The sequence below is a fragment of the Aquarana catesbeiana genome, linkage group LG08, assembly GCF_042186555.1.
Source record: "Aquarana catesbeiana isolate 2022-GZ linkage group LG08, ASM4218655v1, whole genome shotgun sequence".
Lineage (NCBI taxonomy): Eukaryota > Metazoa > Chordata > Amphibia > Anura > Ranidae > Aquarana > Aquarana catesbeiana.
Genome location: NC_133331.1, coordinates 98,696,280 through 98,723,055, shown reverse-complemented (window position 1 = coordinate 98,723,055; position 26,776 = coordinate 98,696,280). Strand labels below are relative to the sequence as shown.

Below are 26,776 nucleotides of genomic sequence, written 5' to 3'. Positions count from 1 at the left end.
TCATATTGCTCTAACTTGTCTCCAGAACACTGAGAAAGAAAATTGTCCCAACAGGCCAAATCACAACAAGGAAACTAGCATATACAGAAATAAGTGATAAATGACAATCTATATATTTTTCTCTATGAAGATCTCTTTTAAGCTGTTTGATAAAATTTACTTAATAAGCCAGATCATCTTTTAGTTTCCATCAACTGCCATTTTGTATATCCTGTGCTACACTATTGCAAAATGCATGCAAAGAGGTTTTTTCTTAAACAAACATTAGCAAAGGAGCTGAGCAAATACAGTTATAACTTATTGCTTGCATTTTAAATGTAATATGATTTCACAAATAATACAACTAGAGGTCTAAATGACTATCTATTGGCCCTATACCTTCTCCCTTGTCCCCTTGTTGTGATATTATCACACACTGTAGTTCTGGAATCTAGGCAGACCCAGTTGCTGGAGAGCCAATGCAAAGATGTCAATGTCACCCTGGCAGCTCAAGGACACCTGAAACCCCCCCCCCCCCCTCTGCTCTAGGAAGACTCTGGACCCAGTGTGGTTGATTTACTAAAACTGGAGAGTGCAAAATCTGGTGCAGCCTGTGCATGGTAGCCAATTAGCTTCTAACTTCAACTTGTCCAATTAAGCTTTGACAAAAAAAAACCTGGAATAAACCTGGAATATAGTGCAATATCTGGTGCATAGCTGCACCAGATTTTGCACTCTCCAGTTTTAGTAAATCAACCCCAGTGTGTCAAGTGACCACAGATTTAGGTACGTATTTTGGGCTTTAAGATTAGTATATTTAATATGGTGCAACAATAAGAGTGGGTTAAAGGGTAAATTATGGGACATGGTGATAGTGTACCCAGAGATGAGTTTTAAACATTTTAATATACCATCCTGCTATCCCTCTTTTAGGTTGAAAATGACACTATCAATTACTCTAATACCCTGACTACCTACTCAGAAAACCTCATAGTGACCTACAGGAAAAAATTAAATCTGTCTGTGAAATGTCGGCTGTACCAAGACACCATAGTGGAAGGCGTGTACTATCCTGATGATACAATTAAGAACACAGTATTGCAATATGGCTTGTATTCTGCCAATCTGACATTCTTCCAGACCTCAAGTTTTATACAACCTGTGAACACGTACCCATACTATGTAAGGCTCAACCAGCCTTTGTTCTTGCAAGCCTCCTTAATCACGAATGAGACTGATTTGGACCTTTTTGTAAATACTTGCATTGCGTCCCATGATGAGTTTAACTTTACTGGAAGTGTTTTCTATATTGTTTACAAAGGGTAAGATGCCATCTTTTGAGTATGTTTTTCTTGGTTTTATGCTTCCTTTCTATGTATTAAATGGCTGAAGTGATGTTTGGGAAAACTAACCATCTATCAATTGTAACAGAATACAGGAAGCTATGTTTATTGTTATGAATAGACATTAGTCTTTTAAGTTTCTACAACTACATTAGAAGTGGAATACTATGAAAAAGGCTGAGCAAGGAAGGAACACCTTTTATTTTGCTTTATAGGAACCAAAGATTTAGTTCAAATCTCCTGAAGTAAAACCACTTGTGGATATCTTGTGAGATCTGCACCTATACGTTGATATGGTAAAATAAGGACTAAATATACCTGCCACCTTATAGTGAAGCTTTAGCTGAAACCTTTGACATAATAGTAGGGAAGATTCAGAACCCCTGTTGGGTTTTTGTTACTATATGTGTCCACATTGGTTAGACCTTTCCTTGCTTTTTGCTGTCCCATGTAACCATAATAAGGGGTAAGATAAATCTCTCCATTTAACATCTGTGCTGTTGTTCAAGATATTTCCTCTTGTCTTGTTGTGTCTTTGGGGCAGGAGGTGAGCGTCATTCTCCCTAAGGGGTACACAGATAACAATATAAGACCTGGCAAATGCTCTACCAAGTCCACCACCCTAACCAAAGCTGAAAGCAAAATTTGAAATCAAATGGAACAATTATTCATGTCTGTATGCAAATACTTAAACTTTGTCTAAAGCTATGGGCTTTTCTTTTTTGTTTTGGATAGAATAGGGAATGGTACAAATCCTTGCCAAGTTTTGTTTTGCTGTCTTCATCATGTTGTGGAGATTTTCATTTTCTTCTTGTCTTGGAGGAAGTGTGAGGAAATGACTCCAAAGTGAGGGCAATTCCCCGCTTAGATAGTTGTCACTAGAACAGGTGTGAGCATTGAAAAAATTCTCCTCAATCCAGTGATAACTGTAACATTTTGCATTTTCATCAATTTCTATCCGGTGGATACAGAAAAACACATGAAGCCAGAACTTCATCCACTTGTTGGGATGTGACTAAGGCAAGGATTGGCTGAAATGCATTAATAGGTGATACCTTTCTTTTACCCGATTTGTGCATATAAAAGTTTTTAGAAGTGAATAGAGTGCTGGCTTCATGGGTTTTTCTATTTTCATATATTTTACATATTTACATTGTGCAACTTGGGATGAGTACTGCCAAGCACCATCTGTTGTTGTGGGGCAATTATGGCAGCTGGGGGAGCTGATCATAGAGAGGGTGAATCTTCCCAATAGGAATATTGACAACAACAAACCTAACAGGGGTCCCAAAACTTCTGTACATTATCCAAAACTGTAAAACATGTTTTGACTTTAGATACACTGTTAAATCCTAACCTATAAGGTAACAGAAAATGAGGTTCCATGTATTTTATATTACAAAACAGCAATAATTTAAAATCAACATATACAATGTTTAATCACTTTCCGTCTGGCCTTTAATAGAATTGCGGCCGAGTGGAAGCACTGCCATCCTGGGTGGATGTCATAGGACGTCCTTCCAGGATCGCGCCTTGTGCCCACCCCACCCAGTGTGTTCATCGGCCACATCAGATGACAAATCAGTGTACCTGGCTGCTGCTAGTACCATGTGATTGCTGTGCCCAATCAAAGCAGATTACATGACAATGGTAAACATAGGCTTACATTCATAGCCATTTATTGTGTACTTTAGTGTTGATCTCTGTGATTGGTCCAGTGATCACATGGTACAGACAGGGCCAATTACAGTGCATCTGTACCATGTAAAATACCTGTGGCCAATCACAGATCGCAGCTTCGCAATAGTACACACTGGATGAATGGATGCCATTCATAAAAATGGTTGCTTATAACAGTGATTATCACTATTATAATTAATCATTGTGCGTAAAAAAAAAAAAAAATCCTGATTACCTCCCCATAGTAGTACAGTGTTACTATGGTAACACTGTACTGCTCTGAACACAGTATTTAAAAACAAATTGTAAAACAGAAAAAAAAATTGTAATAAAAGAAACAAATGGTAACATGTCCAAATTGGGCCCAAAGTGTCAATATTTTGTGTGGCCACCATTATTTTCCAGCACTGCCTTAACCCTCTTGGGGATGGAGTTCACCAGAGCTTCACAGGTTGCCACTGGAGTCCTCTTCCAATCTTCTATGACAACATCATGGAGCTGGTGGATCTTGGAGACCTTGCACTCCTCCACCTTCCATTTGAGGATGCCCCACAGATGCTCAATAGGGTTTAGGTCTGAAAACATGCTTGGCCAGTCCATCAACTTTACCCTCAGCTTCTTTAGCAAGGCAGTGGTCATCTTGAATGTGTGTTTGGGGTCATTATTATGTTGGAATACTGCCCTGCGGCCCAGTCTCCAAAGGGAGGGGATCATGCTCTGCTTCAGTATGTCACAGTACATGTTGGCATTCATGGTTCCCTCAATGAACTGTAGCTCCCCAGTGCCGGCAGCACTCATGCAGCCCCAGACCATAACACTTCCACCACCATGCTTGACTGTAGGCAAGACACACTTGTCTTTGTACTCTTCACTTGGTTGCCACCACACACGCTTGACACCATCTGAACCAAATATGTTTATCTTGGTTTTATCAGACCACAGGACATGGTTTCAGTAATCCATGTCCGTAGTCTGCTTGTCTTCAGCAAACTGTTTGCGGGCTTTCTTGTGCATCATCTTTAGAAGAGGATTCCTTCTGGGATGACAGCCATGCAGACCAATTTGATGCAGTGTGCGCATATGGTCTGAGCACTGACAGGCTGGCCCCCCACTCCTTCAACCTCTGCAGCAAGGCTGGCAGCTATTATATGTCTATTTCCCAAAGACAACCTCTGGATATGACGCTGAGCACATGCACTCATCGCTGTATGGTCTTGGCCACTGTGCTGCAGCTCAGTTTCAGGGTCTTGGCAATCTTCTTATAGCCTAGGCGATCTTTATGCAGAGCAACAATTCTTTTTTTCAGATCCTCAGAGAGTTCTTTGCCATGAGGTGCCACGTTGAACTTCCAGTGACCAGTATGAGAGAGTGAAAGCGATAACACCAAATTTACCATCTTCTCCCCTTTCACACCTGAGACCTTGTAACACTAACGAGTCACATGACACAGAGGAGGAAAAATGGCTAATTAGGCCCAATTTGGACATTTTCACTTAGGGGTGTACTCACTTTTGTTGTCAGTGGTTTAGACAGTAATGGCTGTGTGTTGAGTTGTTTTGAGGGGACAGCAAATATACACTGTTATACAAGCTGTACCCTCACTACTTTACATTGTAGCAAAGTGTCCTTTCTTCAGTGTTGTCACATGAAAAGATATAAAATATTTACAAAAATGTAAGGGGTGTACTCACTTTTGTGTGTGTGTGTGTGTATGTATATATATATATATATATATATATATATATATATATATATATATATATATATATATATATATATATATATATATATATATATACAGCCTCTGCGATAGCTCCTGTACAGCACCAATCTGTTGGCACAGCGCCTTGGTTTGCTCCTGTGCGATAGCGTTTGTTTGCTGCTGTGTAGCATTTGCTTGCTGCTGTGCAGCGTTGGATATCACCAGTTGTTTTAGGATTTCCTCCATGTTTAGTCACTCTAGGTACTGGCCTTTTAAGTAGTAACTTACTACAGCTGGTCGCAGTCTCCACCATATGTAACCTGGGGGACAGGTAGCAGGTACAAAGCTCCCTGGGATGAGCAGTCTTTCAGGCACAGATACCCAAATCCAGTGAAGTAGTGACAAACAGTGTGGTGTTTATTTGTGATATATACGAGTCTATATACAGGTGCTGTACAGTGTTCCAAAAACAAATAGGAACAAAAATAGCCAAAACAAAACCTAGCCGTGTCTCGGCACTAACTAAACAATATTTACAGACCGTAACTACCAGGCTGAGCAAGCCTACAGCTTGTCAGCCTCCACATTCACAGCTTAATAGCTTCCACCAACCTTTTGCTCTCCTACACAGAAGTTGTCTGAGGTTCCCAGGCCAAGAGCAAAGGCTGTCTGCTCAGGTGAGCCTAAATTAGCCTGGGGGAGAGGACCAAGACCTGAACTGGACCATGGATCAGAGATCCCTGAATGTGTATGAGAGGAGCCTGGGAGATGTATAAACCCCGAACAGGACTTTTCCTGGCTCTCTCTGGAACGCTCTGCTACATATCCTCCCCCTTGTTTCAACCCCATGGTTGGAACACCTGTAGCCCCACAGGAGTGAACATGGGACAGGGCATCTACATTTCCCATCTCAACACCTGGCCTGTGTTTTACAGTGAAGGAGTAATCCTGTAGAGCCAAAAACCACCGGTTCACCCTTCTATTAGTCTCCTTCTTTTGGGCTATCCATTTCAGGGGAGCATGGTCAGTTATTAACTCAAACTGGTGTCCTAATAAATAGTACCTGAGTGCGTCGACAGCCCACTTTATGGCTAAACATTCCTTTTCAATGACTGCATAATTTTTCTCATGGTCATTGAGCTTTCTGCTTAAGTACACCACAGGGTGTTCTTCCCCATTGTGTACCTATGACAGTACTGCCCCGATACCAACATCAGACGCATCTGTCTGAATCAAAAAATCTTTGGAGAAATCTGGGGAGTACAGTACTGGCTGTGCACAAAGAGCCTTCTTCAGGACTTGGAAAGATTCCTCTGCTACTGAGGACCATATTACCATTACACAGTCTTTCCCTTTCATAAGGTCTGTCAGTGGGGCAGCTATAGTTGCAAAATTAGGGATAAATATTCTATAATACCCCGAAATGCCAAGAAAGGCCCTGACCTGCTTCTTGTTTGCAGGACGTGGCCACTCCTAGATGGCTTCTATTTTATTCACTTGAGGTTTTATGACACCACGGCCAATAGTGTAGCCCAAATACTTGGCTTCCTCTAGACCAATGGCACATTTTTTTGGATTTGCCGTAAAACCTTCTTTGAAGAGGGAATCAATGACAGCCTGGGCACGGGGCAAGTGAGACTCCCAGTCAGTGCTCTGTACCACTAATGTCATCTAGATATACTGCTGCATATTGTCGGTGGGGTCCTAAAGTCCTGTCCATGGCCCTCTGAAATGTCGCGGGGGCATTTTGCAACCCAAAAGGCATTTTTTTTGTATTGAAAGGAACCCTCCGGGGTCACAAATGCAGTCTTCTCTTTGGCGCTACCAGTCAGGGGTATTTGCCAATAACCTTTTGTCAAGTCCAAAGTGGTCAGAAATTGAGCCTTGCCAAGTCGGTCTATAAGTTCGTCCACTCTGGGCATTGGGTACGTGTCAAACTTTGTCACTGCATTAAGCTTCCTGAAGTCGTTACAGAACCTCAAAGTGCCATCCGGTTTTGGGACTAACACGATGGGGCTAGACCAGTCACTATTGGATTCCTCAATGACATCTAGCTCCAACATTCTTTTAACTTCCTCGCTGATGTCCTTTCTCCTCGCTTCAGGAATTCGGTACAGTTTGAGCTTGACACGGACCCCAGGTTCAGTAACAATATCATGCTGAACTGCTGAAGTCGTGCCAGGTAACTGAAAATTTCTCTCTATTTCTTATCAGGGATTCTCTAGTTTCCTGCTTTTTGGAATATGACAGGGTGTCTGGAATCGTGACCTCGGTGATCAGAGGGGACTCAGCACCCTTAGGCGTTACCGGGAGAGACCTCGCAGTTAACGCCAGTCTATCCTTCCAGGGCTTTAACAGATTTATATGGTAAATCTGTTCGGGCTTCCTTTTTCCTGGTTGATATACCTTGTAATTGACCTCCCCAACTCTTTCAATTACTTCAAAGGGTCCCTGCCACTTAACCAGGAACTTGCTCTCAACAGTGGGAACTAACACCAGGACCCTGTCACCAGGTGAGAAAACACGGAGTTGGGCCCCCCTGTTGTATATCCTCTGTTGAGCTGCTTGGGCCTGCAGTAAGTGTTCTTTTGCCATCGGCATGATTGCTGCAATCCTGTCCTGCATTTGAGCGATATGCTCAATGACACTTTTATGGGGTGTCTGCTCCCCCTCCCAAGTTTCTTTGGCTATGTCTAAGAGTCCCCGAGGGTGTCTCCCATAAAGCAACTCAAATGGAGAGTACCCCATAGAGGACTGGGGAACCTCCCTGATGGCAAACATCAAGTATGGTATCAGGAAGTCCCAGTTTTTCCCATCCTTGTCAACCACCTTTTTTAACATGCTCTTTAATGTCTTATTGAAGCGTTCCACCAAGCCATCCATTTGAGGATGGTACACCGAGGTTCGCAATTGCGTCACCTTAAATAACTTGCACAGCTCTCTAGTTATTCATGACATAAATGGGGTGCCCTGGTCTGTAAGGACTTCTTTAGGGATTCCAACACAACTGAACACCATAAACAGCTCTTTGGCAATGTTTTTAGCAGACGCGGTGCGTAAGGGAATGGCCTCGGGGTAACGGGTAGCATAATCCATGATTACAAGGATATGCTGATGACCTCGAGCAGACTTGGGGAGTGGACCCACAAGGTCCATGGCAATCCTCTCAAAGGGCACTTCAATAATGGGCAAGGGCACTAAAGGACTTCAGAAGTTTTGTAATGGGGCTAACATCTGACACACAGGACAGGATTGACAATAATTCTCAATATCCTTCTGTATCCCGGGCCAGTAAAACCTGCGCAACACCCTTTCAGTAGTTTTCTCAACCCCTAAATGACCTCCTAGCAAGTGCCCATGGGCAAGTTCCAACACCACCCGTCTGTATGGCTTAGGGACCACCAACTGTTCAACCACTTCATCATTTTTTTTACATACGCAATACAGTAAATCCTCATTGCTGCTGAAATAAGGAAAACAGAGTCTGTCCCCTGATTCGACAGGTACATCATTAATCACCATTACATTTTCCCAGGCCCTGGCAAGGGTTGGGTCTTTTCTCTGCTCAGTACCAAAATTTTCCTTGTGCACATTAAGATCAGCAAACTCCAACGTAGGCTCAGATTCAGCAGATAACTGTCCAGCTCCACTGGTTGTGGGGACCTCCTCAGGCTCCTCCAGCTCTCCTGCCATAACTGAGAAAGGAAAACCCGGGGAGCTCTGAGAAGAGTCCCCTGAACCCACATTGTCAGTAGCGGCCAGGAGTTCTGGCTCTGTCACTGAGTCAGCTACTGCGACCGGGTCGGGACAATCCCACAGTTGCCAAAACTTAGGGAAGTCCCTACCAACGATGGCCTCATGCACCAAGTGGGGCACAAGTCCGACTGGATGGGTCACCGTACCTAAGCCAGTTTTAAACTGAACAGTGGCTATAGGATACTCGCGGGTATCCCCATGTACACAGATCACAGAAACTTTTTTAGCATGCAAATTCACAGTTTCAACCATCTCAGTTGTAACCAAAGTCACTAGACTTCCAGAGTCCAGCAAGGCCGTAATAAGCTTATTATTAACAGTCATTTGGCACACGTGTTTTCCCATACTTGGTGCTGCAGCGCATGAAACAGCAGCAAACATAGACTGCCTTCTAATAGATAGATCACACTGCATTGGTTCATCTGTCAATGGACAGTTTGCTGCAACATGTCCCAGTTCTTGGCAACGAAAACACCCAATGTTTCCCCAGTTTGGTTTGCTGACCGGCAGTAGCTTCCCTTTTTTGGGACACCAAACTTCAGTCCTGGCACCAAAATTCCTCCCCCCTATTTCCTTGCCATGCTTACCACCCACTTCCCCTGGAACAGTCTTACCGGTTGCCTGGGGAGACCGTGGCTTTGGGTGGAAAGTCTGTGTGGCTGTAGGGGTGGTGACCAGGCTCTCTGCAGAAAAGTACCTTTCAACAAGTTCCACGAGGTTGTCCGCCGAGTTGGGGTCTCCTTGACTCACCCACTTCTGCAGGGGAATTGGTAGTGACCTCAGGAACCGGTCCATGACCACACGTTCCACTATTTGTGGCCCATACAGGGACTCCGGCTGTAGCCATTTCCTCACCAAATGAATTGGGTCGAACATCTGCGATCTTGGGGGCCTCTCGTTTTGAAAGAACCAGCTGTGGACCCGCTGTGCTCGAACTGCCAAGGTGACACCAAGTCGCGCCAGGATTTCCCGCTTGACCTTTTCATAGTCTCCTGCTTCTGCTGACTCCAAATTATAGGAGGCCTTCTGCGATTCTCCAGACAGCAAGGGGGCGACCAGTCCTGCCCACTGGGTTTTGGGCCAACCTTCCCTCTCAGCAGTCCGTTCAAACGTTAGAAGAAAGGCCTCTGGATCATCATCTGCAGTCATCTTAGAAAGAAAGCGACCCACATGGATGGCTGAGGGCTTGTCTCCAACAACATCAACTTTAGCAGGTGACCACTGTGCTAGCGTCTCCACAACCCCAGCCAAGGTTTTCCTATCCGCTTTTGCATCAGTGGCTAGCTGTTCAAACAGCCTCTGCGATAGCTCCTGTACAGCACCAATCTGTTGGCACAGCGCCTTGGTTTGCTCCTGTGCGATAGCGTTTGTTTGCTGCTGTGTAGCGTTTGCTTGCTGCTGTGCAGCGTTGGATATCACCAGTTGTTTTAGGATTCCTTCCATGTTTAGTCACTCTAGGTACTGGCCTTTTAAGTAGTAACTTACTACAGCTGGTCGCAGTCTCCACCATATGTAACCTGGGGGACAGGTAGCAGGTACAAAGCTCCCTGGGAGGAGCAGTCTTTCAGGCACAGATACCCAAATCCAGTGAAGTAGTGACAAACAGTGTGGTGTTTATTTGTGATATATACAAGTCTATATATAGGTGCTGTACAGTGTTCCAAAAACAAATGGGAACAAAAATAGCCAAAATAAAACCTAGCCGTGTCTCGGCACTAACTAAACAATATTTACAGACCCTAACTACCAGGCTGAGCAAGCCTACAGCTTGTCAGCCTCCACATTCACAGCTTAATAGCTTCCACCAACCTTTTGCTCTCCTACACAGAAGTTGTCTGAGGTTCCCAGGCCAAGAGCAAAGGCTGTCTCCTCAGGTGAGCTTAAATTAGCCTGGGGGAGAGGACCAAGACCTGAACTGGACCATGGATCAGAGATCCCTGAATGTGTATGAGAGGAGCCTGGGAGATGTATAAACCCCGAACAGGACTTTTCCTGGCTCTCTGGGACGCTCTGCTACAATATATATATATATATATATATATATATATATATATATATATATATATATATTGTAGCAGAGCGTCCCAGAGAGCCAGGAAAAGTATATATATATATATATATATATGTATGTATATGTATATGTGTGTGTGTATATATGTATAAAAAAATGTGAATTAAAGAAAACACTTTTTTTATTTCTTAATTTTCACAAAATTGTGCCAAAAATTACAACCTTAAAAAACTCATCGTGCCTCTTACTAAATACCTTAGACTGTCAACCTTCTAAAGAGGGGTAATTAGGGGTGTATTTGTACTGTACTGGCATTTTTGGGCCTCAAGAAATGAACTAGGCAGTGAGTACATCAGGACTAATGGATTTTCAAATATATATATACGATGGACTCTATATCTTTTCTACAGACTAAATAATCTACACTAATTTGGTTTATTTTTACTAAAGAAATGCAGTAGTATACATTTTAGCTTAAATTTATGAAAAAAGATTATATATTTGCAAAAATTACTTTTTCATTTATTTTGCAAAAAATAAAAAAAAACAGTAGTTAATAAATGCCACCAAAAGAAGGCTCTATTTGTGTGAAACAAATTATAAACATTTCATTTGGGTACCGTGTTGACTGTAATTGACTAAGTTAAAGTCATTCAAAGTGTTACAGTGTTGAAAGTTGAAAATCTGGGCAAAAAAGGAGTAAAAGTCTCTGGTATTGAGGTGGTTAAAATCACATTTATGAAGGATAGTGCTATTTTTCTCCTCTGTACCCCACTCAGAATAAAAGCAATGAAATATTTTAAATAGTAATTCTACTAATGTAGAGTAGAAATGCTATGCATGCACACAAGGATCTCAATAAAATGTATCCGAATCCAATAATAAATATGTGCTATATTGCAACCTAGAAGTCCTTATCTGTGGCAACTGTTAGTTTTGTCTTTTTTTCAGGCTTTTTTCTTTATTTTCTTTATATTATATTCTTTATTGTACATATATATTGCACATACAGTATTTTTAGATGTACAGAGAGTCCCGTGCATTGTTGGTTTGGCCTATTGCATTATATCCATTTATGAATAACATATGGACAACAGAAAACAATAATTCATTATTCTTTTACATTTCAGGTGCAGCAGCCTCCCTGATTATAGGATATATCCGTCCTCTACAAACAGCACAGTCCGGTTTGGATTCAGTGCTTTCAGCTTTCTGAAGAAACATTCCAGTGTCTACATTCAGTGTAGATTAAGTGTGTGTCGTAGGGGTAGCCAAAGCCCGAACTGCAGTCAGAACTGTGTGCCAAGGCGTAAGAGAGCGGCTGAACCCCACCACTACGAGGAGGTACACGTTGTTGTTGGACCTGTTAAAGCTCTGGAAGAAAGAGTAGATGGCTAACTCAACAGATTTCACAAAGATAAATGTCTACACAATTTATAGTTTTACTCATTTACGTTCATGTCTTATTGATTTATTCTTGCTTTGAACTGGAAATAATAATGTTGTAGTTCATGCTGGTTTAACACTTACGGTATATTATAAATCAAATATTAAACACATTATTAAAACTAAAGCAACTGCGTTATATCATGGTGTACTGTTTGTATTACATTACAATATACAACGTTAAAGTGTATAAACTTTAACAAGATTCATCTTCTGTAAAATGGTAATCGGTAAGCTATGAATATAACGTTATTATGTGACATAAAATGCATCCATAATCAAAACTTTTTTTAACTTTTGAATAGAGTGGGTACTGCTTGGACCTTGAAGAAGAGGACATACCTCGAAAGCTTGTCCTGAAAAATTGTATGTTAGTGCAAATAAAAAAAGTATCATGGACAGTACTCAATTTTCTCTGTCACAATTGCACTAATACGGCTACAATCAAATCAAGTATGAATAGAGTGGGAAAAGTTAGACCCTCTGCCAGGTTTTTATTGCTGTATGTTTCTTCATTAAAGAGATTCCCCTCTCTATTTGTACTGGAGACCATTGTCATTGAGAAAGAAAGTGAGGGGAAATCCAAAGATTTAAAGTCCTCCCCAGAACAAGAGGTGAGGGGAAATCTTTCAAGGGGGACACTTGTTCAGGGGACAACGGGCTAATAATGGAAATTCCCCTAGTTATGGAAGATTTCTCAATGTCCCCCAATAGAGTAAAAAAATAAAAAAACGAAAAAAGGCTATACATACACTTTAAAGGGGTTGTAAAGTCTCAAGGTTTTTCACCGTAATGCATTCTATGCATTACGGTGAAAAACTTTCTGTGCTGCAGCTCCCCCCAGAGCCCCCCCCTTTTCCTTACCTGAGCCCGATCGTTCCACCGCCAAGCACGAGCCCAGTGGCTTTAGCCGCTGTCTCCCTCCTCATTGGATAGATCAGTGGCAGCAGGAACCATTGGCTTCCGCTCCTGTCAATCAAATCTAGTGACACAGGAGAGCGGAGGGGCTGGGCCGAGTCCTGCTATCTGTGTCAATGGATGCAGCAGCGGGACTCGTGAGCGCTCTCTGTACTCTCTCTCTTAGCTGCAGCAGTGGAAGTCCCAGCTGCTGTCAGTCAAATCCTATGACAAAAGTGCAGAAGCGGGGCCGAGCCACGCTGTCTTTGTCTATGGATCCAGGCAGTGCGGCTCAGGATCGAGCATGCATGAGTGCCACCATAGCAAGTGGCTTGGTATGGGGACACCTGATGAAGAGGAGGAGCCAGGAGTGCCGACGGAGCACCCCAGAAGAGGAGGTACTGGGGCTGCTCTGTGCAAAACCCCTTGCACAGATCAGGTAAGTATAACATGTTTGTTATTTAAAAAAAAAAACAACTTTACAAACACTTTAATTTTTTACATCACAGCTTCTGGATATTTGCATTTGTTAGGCTAGGCCTGGAGATATCTATCATATACTTGGGACCCCATGGAACCTCCAAAATAAGGTGTATCCAAACCCAAGAAATAAAATGAAATATACTGTAGTTTCCTATCCTTAGATGTGGTAGCTTCCTTAGCTTTCTTCTTTTATCCATTTATCACCTGGGTATCCTGCCAGTAACATACTTTACTGTCCTGAAGTGACAATGCTCAGTCACTGTGTGGTATCTATGGAGAAGCAGTATTCTCACCCTAGCACTAGAAGTGTGTTAGGAGAACACTACTCACAGTAGTCACTCTCTCTCTGCCTGGGCTGTAAGTAGCTCATGCCCCCTCTTTCTACCTGCAGGTCCCTGACAACGCAAGGTGACAATTCCCTACACTTTTCCTGGGTAACCCACTATCCCTGCAAGCCCCGTAACTCTCCACGGTACCCCATGTTGGTTCCTGCACTTCTCCTGGATGGTGGCTGGACTAAAAACCCACCAACCAATCAGAATTCATCTTGGTCTAGGCTGCCAATCGTAGTCCTCCTCTGCCAATGTTGCTGGGGGTGGGTCCTCTTTAGCTGCAGAAGCAACCAATCGGGCACAGTCCAGCACCTCTCTCTCCTGCAGCCATCCAAAGAAAAACAAAGTCTTTCTGCTACCTATATTCAGCACTGCCAGGTGGGATTTAAAGAGCCTAGATGGTGCTACACTTGTAGAATGAATACATATCAAAAATGATTTATTCTTATTGTCAATTTTACATTATGTAATATAAATCTAATCATCCATCGACCACGATTAGTGAGAAAGCTCATAACAGATGGCTGTTTAGGTATACATTGCACAGGCACGGATTACTGTTGTCACTACCAACAAACCAGTCCAGAACAATTGAATGCAACCAACCCAAGAGTGAGTGCATGTAGACAAGAAGTAGCTAAAAGAGGCTGTAGGAGAACAGCAGTACTGAGGTGTAAAAATTAATGAAAAATGTACAAAATGTATTTTATAAATTAAAATCATAGCATTTGTTTATGATACACAGTGCTTTAGCGAAATAAATCTGCTCCAGTTTGGGTTTAAATCTACTTAAAGCTATAATGGTCTAAAGCAGCCTTTCTCAACCTTTTAAACATAGAGAAACCCATTAAATAACTTTCTAATCTCAGGGAACCCCTGCTAAATATTACTATATCTACAACTCTCCATACATTAGTGTGATTGTCAGTGGAAAGAATACACCTTACACTTGTGGTCATTGGAAATAATTTCCCACTTACAGATAGCTAACAAGATCAATGGTGTCAGTAGGAACTTTTCTGAGAGGCCGAAATTGCTCATTGCTCAAGGAACCCCTAGCAACCTCTGGAGAAACCCCAGTTGAGAAATCCTGGTCTAAGGCATTGTCAAGTCCTTAAAAAAATAAGCCTGAGCCTGATCTTGATACAGCACTGTGCCCAAGAGTGGGGGTGATATCTTGCTATCTATGTCTAGGGATGCAGACAGTGTGGCTCGGGATAGAGCCTGCATGAGTGCCCCCATACAAAGCAGCTTCCTATGGGCATTCGCCGAAGAGGAGGAGCCAGGAGTGCCAGCTGGGACCCCAGAAAAGATAGAGGCTTTTTTAAGTTAAGGTTTAGAATCACTTAAATTCACTTGCAAAGTAAGTCCAATATGATATATCAGAATCACCTGCTCTCATAAACAACTCCTAGGCTCAATTCACATTTGTACGACTCCAAGGTTGCGCCAACTTTGGAGTGCAACTTTGGATGGGTGAAACTTGGATACTACTTTGGATTTGACCAGTGATAATGGACAACTATTGCACACAAATTTCATTGTATAACATTCAGATCACGACTTTCATGCAGCTTCTAAGGGTTAACATTGTAGTCTCTGGCCCTCAAGTTGCATGAAAGTTGGACCAAACTAGTGCATAAACTACTTTATTTTTTACTTTAAGTCACGCATATATGAATGGGTATCATTGGAAAACATGGGTAACGACTTGCCATGCAACTTTGATGTCCAAGTTTGCATGACAAGTCTCACAAGTGTGAATGGAGCCTCATTGTTTTGATGGTAAATGAGAGCTGCAGTTCCCAAATGCTTCGGCATTTTGTTGTCCATGGAGGTGTGTTCCACATCTAATTACACAAAGGGTCTGAGGTGTGTGTCGACAGATATGCTTTATTATGTTCAGCAGACATACCCTTCATGACAATTTTTTTTACAAACATCTATATTTCCATCTGACAAGGTTTTACAATCACACAACCAAAATATTAACAGAATGATTTTTGGTTAAAGATGAAATATGTTATGGATCCTATGCACATGTAGATCTCTTAAGGCTCCTGGACTAGGCATGCTTGGAGTCTACCTGATTGGCATCTTCTTTTACATTTGTGTGACTTTTTTATGAAGGTACCTCCATCACAGCAAGCATTATTGAATATATATAGGGCTTGCTCTGGTAGTTTAAAAAAAAAAAACAGACTCAGAATATGTATTTGCAGCCATTCTCCAGACTACTTTAAAACCTGGCTTTTTATGACAGAGCTGCATTAGGAGCTTTTTGATACAATGGAGGTTTACAATATCCACGCTTTGCTTCTAGTTTGGCTTGTTTTATTGGGGTTTTATTGTAGCCTGGCTTTTTGTTAAATGTAAACCATAAAACAAAAAATCATCTGATGCTGAGTTCTGCAATTTTGGTTCATTGTTAACCCACTGAATATAAGTCTATGTAGTTGTTCAATGCTGCTGTAGGTATAACCACCTGGAGGGATGTATCCAACTAGGGATGAGCCGAACACCCCCCGGTTCAGTTCGCACCAGAACCTGCGAACAGACCGAAAGTTCGCACGAACGTTAGAACCCCATTGACGTCTATGGGACTCGAACGTTCGAAATCAAAAGTGCTAATTTTAAAGGCTAATTTGCATGGTATTGTCCTAAAAAGGGTTTGGGGACCCGGGTCCTACCCCAGGGGACATGTATCAATGCAAAAAAAATTTTTAAAAACGGCCGTTTTTTCGGGAGCAGTGATTTTAATGATGCTTAAAGTAAAAAAAAAAAAAAGTGAAATATTCCTTTAAATATCGTACCTGGGGGGTGTCTATAGTATGCCTGTAAAGTGGCGCGTGTTTCCCATGTTTAGAACAGTCCCTGCACCAAATGTCATTTTTAAAGGAAAAAATCTCATTTAAAACTGCTTGCGGGTTTAATGTAATGTCGGGTCCTGGCAATATGGATGAAAATCAGTGAGACAAACGGTACCCCCCAGTCCATTACCAGGCCCTTTGGGTCTTGTATGGATATTAAGGGGAACCCCGCACCCAAATTAAAATAAGGAAAGGTGTGGGGCCACCAGGCCCTATATACTCTGAACAGCAGTATACAGGCTGTAGGTTTGTTGTTAAGTAGAATCTCTTTGTAATTTTGAACGGGTACATTTTTAACGTGTTTAGCTCCAGCCAAAATATCTTTTTTAAGCTTTTTGGAAAACATAGGGAAGGGTTATCACCCCTGTGACATTTGTTTTGCTGTCTTTCCTACTCTTTAGAAGATTTCACCTCACTTTTTGTCCCAATGACAAATGTTTTTTGAGAATTTGGGGTTTTTTGTGGAACAAGGATTGGAAAGCATCAGTGGAAAGGAGAAATGTTTTTCCCATATTAACTCTTACAGGAGAGAATTTCCCTTCCTAGGGGTAGATTTCATCTCACTTCCTGTTGTCTCCTTCCGTTTGCAAGTAGGAGTCATTTGTAAGTTAGATGTTTGAAAGTAGGGGCCTGCCCTATATACTCAGCAGAAATTTGGGCCTTAGGTGTTGTTGTGGCCACAACAACGTAAGCCCTCACAGGGCCCTGCTGTGAAATATTAGATCAAGAATTGTAATTACATGCCCCTGTTGAACAGGGGCAGAAAAATTGGGCCTGTGGTGGTGGTGGTGCTGGTGCCACAACACTGCAACCCCTCACAGACACTTTAGTTGGAACGCAGGAACGAGCCCTGCTGCAAAGTATTGCATCAAAAATTGTAATTACACGCCCCTGTTAAACAGGGGCAGAAAATTTGGGCCTTAGGCACTGGTGCTGGTGCCACAACACTGCAACCCCTCACAGACACTCTAGTTGGAACGCAGGAACGAGCCCTGCTGCAAAGTATTGCATCAAAAATTGTAATTACACGCCCCTGTCAAACAGGGGCAGAAAAATTGTGCCTTAGGCACTGGTGGTGGCGCCCAGAACCAAAAATGTTCTTACAAGCTATCAGCGTGATGATTGAGGAGGAAGAGGATAATTACTCAGGGATAGTCACTCAGCATCAGCATAGGCAGTCTTTGAAGGGATCTGAGATTTCAAAAAAAATTATTCGGTTACATCAGCATCAGGTGCTTGGTAGCTGGTGGTGATCCAAGACTGATTCGATTTTATGAAGGTCAGTCGATCGACCGAGTCGGTGGACAGACGCACCCTGTGATCGGTTACCACGCCTCCAGCAGCACTGAATGTGCGTTCCGAAAGAACGCTGGATGCAGGACAGGCCAGTAGCTCAATTGCATACTGTGCAAGCTCTGGCCAGTGATCCATCCTCAAGACCCAGTAACCCAGAGGATTTTCGGTGGGAAAGGTGTCCAAGTCTGATCTTGCCCCTAGGTATTCCTGCACCATGTAAAATAGACGCTGGCGATGGTTGCTGGAACCGATCATACCTTGGGGCTGCGGACCAAAAAATTGTCTGAACGCATCGGTCAGACAGTCACCTTCTCCACCGCTCCTTCTTTGACTGACCGAAGCCTCAGCAACACGTTGTCCAGAAACAGGAGTTTGTAACCTCCCAGTTTCTGGGAACGCGTTGCACAGACCTTTCTGCAAGGCCTCCCGAAGATGTTTCATCCTCTGCTCCCTCTGCAATGGCAAGATAAGGTCCGCAACCTTACCCTTGTAACGTGGATCAAGGAGGGTTGCCAGCCAGTATTGGTCCTTCTCCTTGATACCACGAATACGAGGATCCTTACGCAGGCTTTGCAGGATCAGGGAGGCCATGCAGCGTAGGTTTGCTGAGGCATTCGGTCCGGAGTCCTCTGGGTCACTAAGGACGACATGGTCCGCAGCCACCTCCTCCCAGCCACGTACAAGTCCATGTGTTTCTTGGGACTGATCCCTTAAAGACTGCTGCTGATGCTGAGTGCCAGGCTCCACCTCCATACTGACACAATCTTCCTCCTCCTCCTCGTCCTCTTCCTGTGTGATCGGCGGGCATGCAGGAACACTGTCTGGATAAAGGGGGCCTTGAGAGCTAAGGAAGTCCTCCTCTTCCTGCCTCTGTTCTGCCTCAAGTGCCCTGTCCATTATTCCACGCAGCGTGTGCTCCAACAGGTGGACAAGGGGGACAGTGTCACTGATGCATGCACTGTCACTGCTCACCATCCTCGTGGCCTCCTCAAATGGTGACAGGACAGTGCATGCATCCCTGATCATGGCCCACTGGCGTGGGGAAAAAAAAACAAGCTCCCCTGACCCTGTCCTGGTGCCATAGTCGCACAGGTACTCATTGATGGCCCTCTGCTGCGTGTGCAGCCACTGCAGCATGGCCAACGTTGAGTTCCACCTGGTGGGCATGTCACAGATTAGGCGGTTCTTGGGCAGGTTAAACTCCTTTTGGAGGTCCGTCAGCCGAGCACTGGCATTATATGACCGGCTGAAATGCACACAGACTTTCCTGGCCTGCCTCAGGACATCCTGTAAGCCCGGGTACCTGCCCAAGAACCGCTGCACCACCAAGTTAAGGACGTGAGCCAAACAGGGCACATGGGTCATTTGTCCCTGTCGGAGGGCAGAGAGGAGGTTGGTGCCATTGTCGCAAACCACCATTCCTGCCTTAAGTTGGCGTGGCGTCAACCACCTCTGAACCTGCCCCTGCAGAGCTGACAGAACCTCTGCCCCAGTGTGGCTCCTGTCCCCCAAGCACACCAGCTCAAGCACCGCATGGCATCTTTTGGCCTGCGTACTTGTGTAGCCCCTTGAACGGCTACGGAGCACCGCTGGTTCCAAGGACAAAGCACAGGAAGAGGCCATGGAGGAAGAAGAAGAGGAGGGGGTGGAGGAGAGAGGTGTGTCACAATCATTAGCATTTTGGAGGCGTGGTGGCGGAACAACCTCCAACACTACTGCACCTTGTCCTGCATCCTTCCCAGCTGCCAGCAGAGTCACCCAATGCGCCGTAAAACTTAGGTAACGTCCCTGTCCATGCCTGCTGGACCATGAGTCAGCGGTAATATGCACCTTACTGCTGACCGCCCTGTCCAGCGAGGCATGGACATTGTCTTCCACATGCCGGTAGAGAGCCGGAATCACCTTCCATGAGAAAAAGTGGCGTTTGGGTACCTGCCACTGAGGAACCGCACATTCCACAAACTCACGGAAGGGGGCAGAGTCTACCAACTGAAAAGGCAACAGTTGAAGTGCTAGCAATTTTGCCAAGCTAGCATTCAACCGCTGGGCATGTGGATGGCTGGGAGCAAACTTCTTTCGGCGGTGCAGCAGCTGGGGCAGGGAAATTTGCCTGTTACAATCTGACGTCGGTGTACCAAAAGCAGATTGCCCACAAGTACTTGGCTGTGACACACCTAATTCTACACCTTCATTCCTCTCAGTGCAGGTCTCAGAGAGGATTGAAGGTATAGTGGGGTTGGAAATCTCAGCTGATGAGGAGCAAGGAGAGGTCCTCTTTGTTCTTTGGTGTGGGTCTTTTAGATACGCTTGCCAACGAACTGCATGGCAGGTCAACATATGTCTGGTCAAGCATGTGGTACCCAAGCGGGAGATGTTTTGGCCACGCGAGATACGCTTGAGACATATGTTGCAAATAGCAGCGGTGCGATCTGATGCACTCGTCTCAAAAAAGGCCCACACCAAAGAACTTTTTGAATAACGCGCAGAGACTGCAGCGCCCTGCACATGTGGAGCTTTGGGGTGTGATGCAGTCAATGTGCTGCCCTTATGATGTGCCACCTCCTCCTCCTCCTCCTCCTACTCTCTCCTGTCAGGCACCCACCTTGAGTCAGTGACCTCATCATCCCCTCCCTCCTCATCACTGGAGCAAACCTGGCAGTATGCTGCAGCAGCGGGAGCATGACTGCCAGATTGCTGTCCTTCTTGGGCACCCCCTCTGTCCGTGCTCATGTTACTGCCTTTATCGAGCTCAGTATCATCATCAGAGCCTTCCAAACGCTGGGCATCCTCCTGGAGCATGTACCCAACACTGTGGTCAAACAGTTCGAGGGACTCCTCAGGAGGACATGGTGGGGCTAGGGAAGGAGTCACTGATGACATTGAGCCGAGGGAAGAGGCCGCTGCTTTGCCAGACAAAGTACCCTGGGCATGGGTGAGAGAGGATGAGGAGGATGAGGACGGCTTGGTCATCCACTCGACCAAGTCTTCCGCATGTTGCGGCTCAACACGGCTCAGCTGCTGAAAAAAAGCCCAAGCGTGTCCCACGGCCACGTGCTGATGAGGATGCACCGTCTCCACGACCAGCACTAGACACAGAGCCTGCTTGCCCTCTCTTATTGGCTTGTGACTGTCTGCCTCTCCTTCTTGGCCTTCCAGACATACTAATGGCCTGTAGCTGCACTAAGCTGGGATATGTATATATATATATATATATATATATATATATATATATACTGATACTGCAGCTAGCAAAATCAACTGCCTGCCTGTAGTATGAGAACACCACCAACCTTCTACAGGTAGCTTTAGCTGAACACTGTGAGGTGGACGCACCCCACTAACTTGTAGGTTTAGCTGAACACTGTGAGCAGGATGCACCCCACTAACTTGTAGGTTTAGCTGAACACTGTGAGGTGGACGCACCCCACTAACTTGTAGGTTTAGCTGAACACTGTGAGCAGGATGCACCCCACTAACTTGTAGGTTTAGCTGAACACTGTGAGGTGAACGCACCACACTAACTTGTAGGTTTAGCTGAACACTGTGAGCAGGACGCACTGCACTAACTTGTAGGTTTAGCTGAACACTGTGAGCAGGATGCACTGCACTAACTGTAAATAGTCTAGCTGCCTGACTGTGGTACTAATAGGATCAAAAGAACACCAGCAATTTTCTTCAGGTAGCTGTATATACTGTAACAAGACAAGCCTGCCTGTCAGTAAGAAGATAACAGGAACGGATCTAGCTGAACACTGTGAGCAGGACGCACTGCACTAACTTGTAGGTTTAGCTGAACACTGTGAGGTGGACGCACCACACTAACTTGTAGGTTTAGCTGAACACTGTGAGGTGGACGCACCACACTAACTTGTAGGTTTAGCTGAACACTGTGAGCAGGACGCACCCCACTAACTTGTAGGTTTAGCTGAACACTGTGAGCAGGACGCACCACACTAACTTGTAGGTTTAGCTGAACACTGTGAGCAGGACGCACCCCACTAACTTGTAGGTTTAGCTGAACACTGTGAGCAGGACGCACTGCACTAACTGTAAATAGTCTAGCTGCCTTTTCTTCAGGTAGCTGTATATACTGTAACAAGACAAGCCTGCCTGTCAGTAAGAAGATAACAGGAACGGATCTAGCTGAACACTGTGAGCAGGACGCACTGCACTAACTTGTAGGTTTAGCTGAACACTGTGAGGTGGACGCACCACACTAACTTGTAGGTTTAGCTGAACACTGTGAGCAGGATGCACCCCACTAACTTGTAGGTTTAGCTGAACACTGTGAGCAGGACGCACTGCACTAACTGTAAATAGTCTAGCTGCCTGACTGTGGTACTAATAGGATCAAAAGAACACCAGTAATTTTCTTCAGGTAGCTGTATATACTGTAACAAGACAAGCCTGCCTGTCAGTAAGAAGATAACAGGAACGGATCTAGCTGAACACTGTGAGCAGGATGCACTGCACTAACTGTAAATAGTCTAGCTGCCTGACTGTGGTACTAATAGGATCAAAGGAACACCAGTAATTTTCTTCAGGTAGCTGTAAATACTGTAACAAGACAAGCCTGCCTGTCAGTAAGAAGATAACAGGAACGGATCTAGCTGAACACTGTGAGCAGGACGCACTGCACTAACTTTAAATAGTCTAGCTGCCTGACTGTGGTACTAATAGGATCAAAGGAACACCAGTAATTTTCTTCAGGTAGCTGTAAATACTGTAACAAGACAAGCCTGCCTGTCAGTAGGAAGATAACAAGAACGGATCTAGCTAAACTGAATACAGTGTATATATATATATATATATATGCAACACCTGGGATGCATATATATACACAATACACTGTAAGTGCAGCTAACTGACTGACTGTTCTGCCTAATCTATCTAACTCAAATCAAATGTCACTGTCTGTCTCTCTCTCCCTCTCAATGAACGCTGGAACACACACTACACAGGGCCGCCGTGCAGGCGGCCTTATATAGTGTGGGGCGTGTACTAAATCCCCTGAGCCATAATTGGTCAAAGCCTCCTTGGCTTTGGCCAATTACGGCTTTCTCTACTGACGGCGCTGTGATTGGCCAAGCATGCGGGTCATAGTGCATGCTTGGCCAATCATCAGCCAGCAATGCACTGCGATGCCGCAGTGAATTATGGGCCGTGACGCGCCACACGAATTTGGCGCGAACGGCCCATAACGTTCGCAATTCGACGAACGATCGAACAGCCGATGTTCGAGTCGAACATGGGTTCGACTCGAACACGAAGCTCATCCCTATATCCAACCAATTTAAACTGATACAGAGAACCAAAAAAGGATACACTAAAACCAATCCTTTGTTGGTCAAGGAAAGGTGCAATAGAGATTTGGCTTGTAGTAAAAGGGCTAATATAAAATGTACCACATGGTGGATACTCTTTATTGTTAAAATACTTAGAGCAATAAAACCAATGCACAATAAAATACTGCTGGGTAGAGGTTGCTCATAGTGGGAAGAACATGCTGCTCTTAGTAGATGTAAAGATCATACCCAGGCTGTGCTCATGTCATAATGGCAAGGGTGAAATCTGCAATGTGCCAGGTGATAGAATTGGCTGTGTTCCCAGCCAGCAGCATTAGACGCTTCGGGCCCAAACTCAGCAGTGCACACCGGAAGTGATGTCACAAACCCACCGGAAAATGACGGACATGGGACAGCTGGATAGAGGAGCTGATGGGCCTAGACTGCAAGCACTACCTATGTCATTGTTACCATGACAACGCGTTTTTTGTTAACCGTGTCTTAACTTGGCTGTGTTCTGTTAAATGTGCCAGTATGTTTAGTATGAGTCCGCCATTCTTCACACAGTTTGGCATTCATTGGCCCTCATTACCTTCACACGTCTCTTTTTTAGTAGGTTGCATGGATTACAGGTTCCTTTCCAACACAACTGACCGCTGCTGACTTTGCTTGTTGAACTTCCTGTCTGCGTTGCTGTGGTTACCTCTTGTTCTGTATGGTGAAATTGTATTGCTGGAAATTCAAACTCCAATGCATTAGCTTTTTGTTCTCCCGAGCAAAATGGTTCAACTAACTGAGTTGATTGTGTTTTGTGATCACTGTAAAGGTGTGGCCTACAGGTAGTTTTTGCGGGCTCTTGCAGTGCTCACACATTTACAGAGCACTCCTCCTTGAGGCTAATGCCATGTGCTCTTTACCTGGGGAGAAGCTTGCTTCCCAGGTAGATGATGCACATGGCTCAGGACCACATGCAATAGGCAGAATCATCAGTTTGCATCAAAAACTGACTGGTGAAATCTGGAGCTTACAGTACAGGGGCTCTGGCTGTTGCCTCTTTCAAGGCACAGAAGGCTTTCTCACACACTGGAGTCCAGGACACAGACTTAAGCAGTTTCTTCTTGGTTAGGTCAGTCAGGAGTTTAGCCATGGTACTGTAGTTGCACATAAATTTAGTAGCTGACTGCCCAAAAAATGACATAACTTGTTAATTAGTTTCATGGTTAGATTAGACCAAGATTACTTCGATTTCCCTTCTATCGGGTCTCAGGGTGCCTCCTTCTACTTGGTATCCCAGGTACTGAGCTTCTGTCTGTCAGAAACCACAAATCAGACCGAGACAGAAGTGCAGTTAAAATCACACTTGTTTAATAATAATAATAATAATAGTAGCAAAAGGTAAACAGAGCAACGTAGTCAAATCATAGCCAGAGTTCGGTAACCAGAATGGATAGTCAGACAAGCCAGAAGGTCGGGGAGCCAGAGATCAGCGTACTTCAGGACAGGCCAGGAAATCAGGAAACCAGAGAATCAGCGTAGTGGAACAGCAAGCAGGATCAGGAACCAGAAAGGGACGTCAGCCAAGCAAGTCGATTAGAGCCTGTATCTCGACAGACTACTTAGACCAAGAAAGGGTAACTGGAACCAGGGGCTTATCCTTCTGGATAACTGGGGACGTAACAACGCCACCTAAAGTCTGTCCCCTACAGGACCTCAAAGTTTGGGTGTTCCCTGGACGGGTAAGACAAGTCTTGAAAAAGTGACCTGCCTGTCCACAATAAAGGCACAATCTCTCCCTCCTCTTAAAGGTTCTCTCATCCCCAGAGAGACGTGTGAAGCCCAAGTGCATGAGTTTATCTTTACTGACAGACTCGGTACCAGGAGGAATGGGAGGTGAGGGAGGCAAGGGTGGGACTGCAAAGCTCAGAGACAAATGTACAGAATGCTTCCGCAAGCACTTCTTAAAAGAGAGTCTTTCTCTGAGTCTGGAGTCAATGAGGATGGCAAACGTGATCAACTTCTCCAGCTCAGTGGGTATAACTCGGGCTGCTATCTCATCTTTGATGGTATCCAAGAGACCATGAGAAAAAGCAGCCACGAGGGACTTATTGTTCCACGCAACCTCTGCTGCCAGAGTACGGAATTCAATGGCGTAATTGGCAACAGTTCTCATACTCCGTTTGATGGACACGAGGCTCTTGGCAGCAGAAGCAGAGCGTGCGGGAACGTCAAATACTCTTTTAAAGGAAGCCACAAACTCAGGGTAACTCAGGACAATGGATTTTTATGTCTCCCATAGAGGGTTTACCCAGGCCAAAGCTCTCTCAGAAAGAAAAGATATCACGAAACCTACTTTTCTTATGTCCGTGGGAAACGCCTAGGGCAGCATCTTGAAGTATATCTCAACCTGATTGAAAAACCCTCTGCATTGAACTGGATCGCCCCCAAATCCCTGGGGAAGTGTAGCGGAACCAGACATATCTCTTATAAAGGTAATACTTGGAGCAGCAGCAGGGACGGCCTGCAACACAGGTTGTACCGGAGCAGCCACAGTGGGAGATTCCAGGTGAGCCGTGTGATTCAGGAGTGTCTGTAACGCTAAGGCAAACTGATCCATACAGTGATCCTGCTCATCCAACCTGGAAAAAATATTACCAACAAGTGGATTGACTGCATCTTCTGAATTTATGGCATTCACCTACTGTCAGAAACCATGAATCAGACTGAGACAGAAATGCAGTTAAAAATCACACTTGTTTAATAATAATAATAATAATAATAATAATAATAATAGTAAAAGGCAAACAGAGCAACGTAGTTAAATCATAGCCAGAGTTTGGTAACTGGAACCGATAGTCAGACAAGCCAGGACGTCAGGGAGCCAGAAATCAGCATACTTCAGGACAAGCCAGGGAATCAGGAAACCGTAGAATCAGCGTAGTGGTACAGCAAGCAGGATCAGGAACCAGAAGGGAGGTCAGCCAAGCAAGTCTTCAACAGGTACACAGGAGAGAGTCTCTGGGTGTGTTGACCAAGGTGACGGCAGAGAGGGACTGAACTGCACAGCTTAAGTAACCAACAGGACTGACGAACAGGATGTCATCATCAGGTGAGTCACTGTGGAAAAGATTGGAGCTGGCAATTAACTGACAGCTGAGCGGCCTGCTCTGAGAAGGAAGGGCTGAGCCCAGCCCTGACACTGTCATACCTACCAGACACTTACTGGGTTTGATTGCCAGATTAGCCTTAGCTAGTTTGTCCAGGACTTATGACAGGTGTGTGAGTTGATCTTCCAAGGTAGGACTGAGCGTTTCAATGTCATCCAGATAGGTGACTGGGAATGCTCCCTGTCTTTCCAGCAGGTCATTCCCAATCCTCTGAAAGGCTGATGCGTTTTTCATCCCAAATGGCATTACCATTTACTTGAATAATCTTAATGGGGCAGATTTTTTTTCAGGTCCATGATTGTTAGAATGTTAGATAACAAGCGGCCTCCAGCTTATGTAATAACTGATTGATTTAGAGCATATAGTAGGCATCATTAATAGGGATGATATTCAGCTTTCTGTAGTTCTTGCAGAACATGGTTGTCTGATCCTTTTTGGGGACCAGAGCTACTGGGGATGCCCAGGCACTGTGGAACTTCTGAATGACCCCTAACTTAATTTCCTGAATCTCCTTCTTTATGTCTGCCTGCAC

At 44.5% G+C, this 26,776-nt stretch overlaps 1 protein-coding gene across 15 annotated transcripts in view; it reads left to right on the top strand.

Moving 5' to 3' along the window:
• LOC141105954 (scavenger receptor cysteine-rich domain-containing protein DMBT1) overlaps positions 1–12,044 on the top strand; it is a 150,924-nt gene extending 138,880 nt beyond the window's left edge. For all 15 annotated transcript variants that reach the window (XM_073596207.1, XM_073596206.1, XM_073596199.1 and 12 more), the window contains 2 exons: positions 913–1,301; positions 11,602–12,044. In XM_073596207.1, coding sequence (XP_073452308.1) covers positions 913–1,301; positions 11,602–11,869 — 657 coding nt within the window. In that variant the 3' untranslated portion in view covers positions 11,870–12,044. The remainder of the gene's footprint in view (positions 1–912; positions 1,302–11,601) is intronic.
• The last annotated feature ends 14,732 nt before the right edge of the window (positions 12,045–26,776 follow it).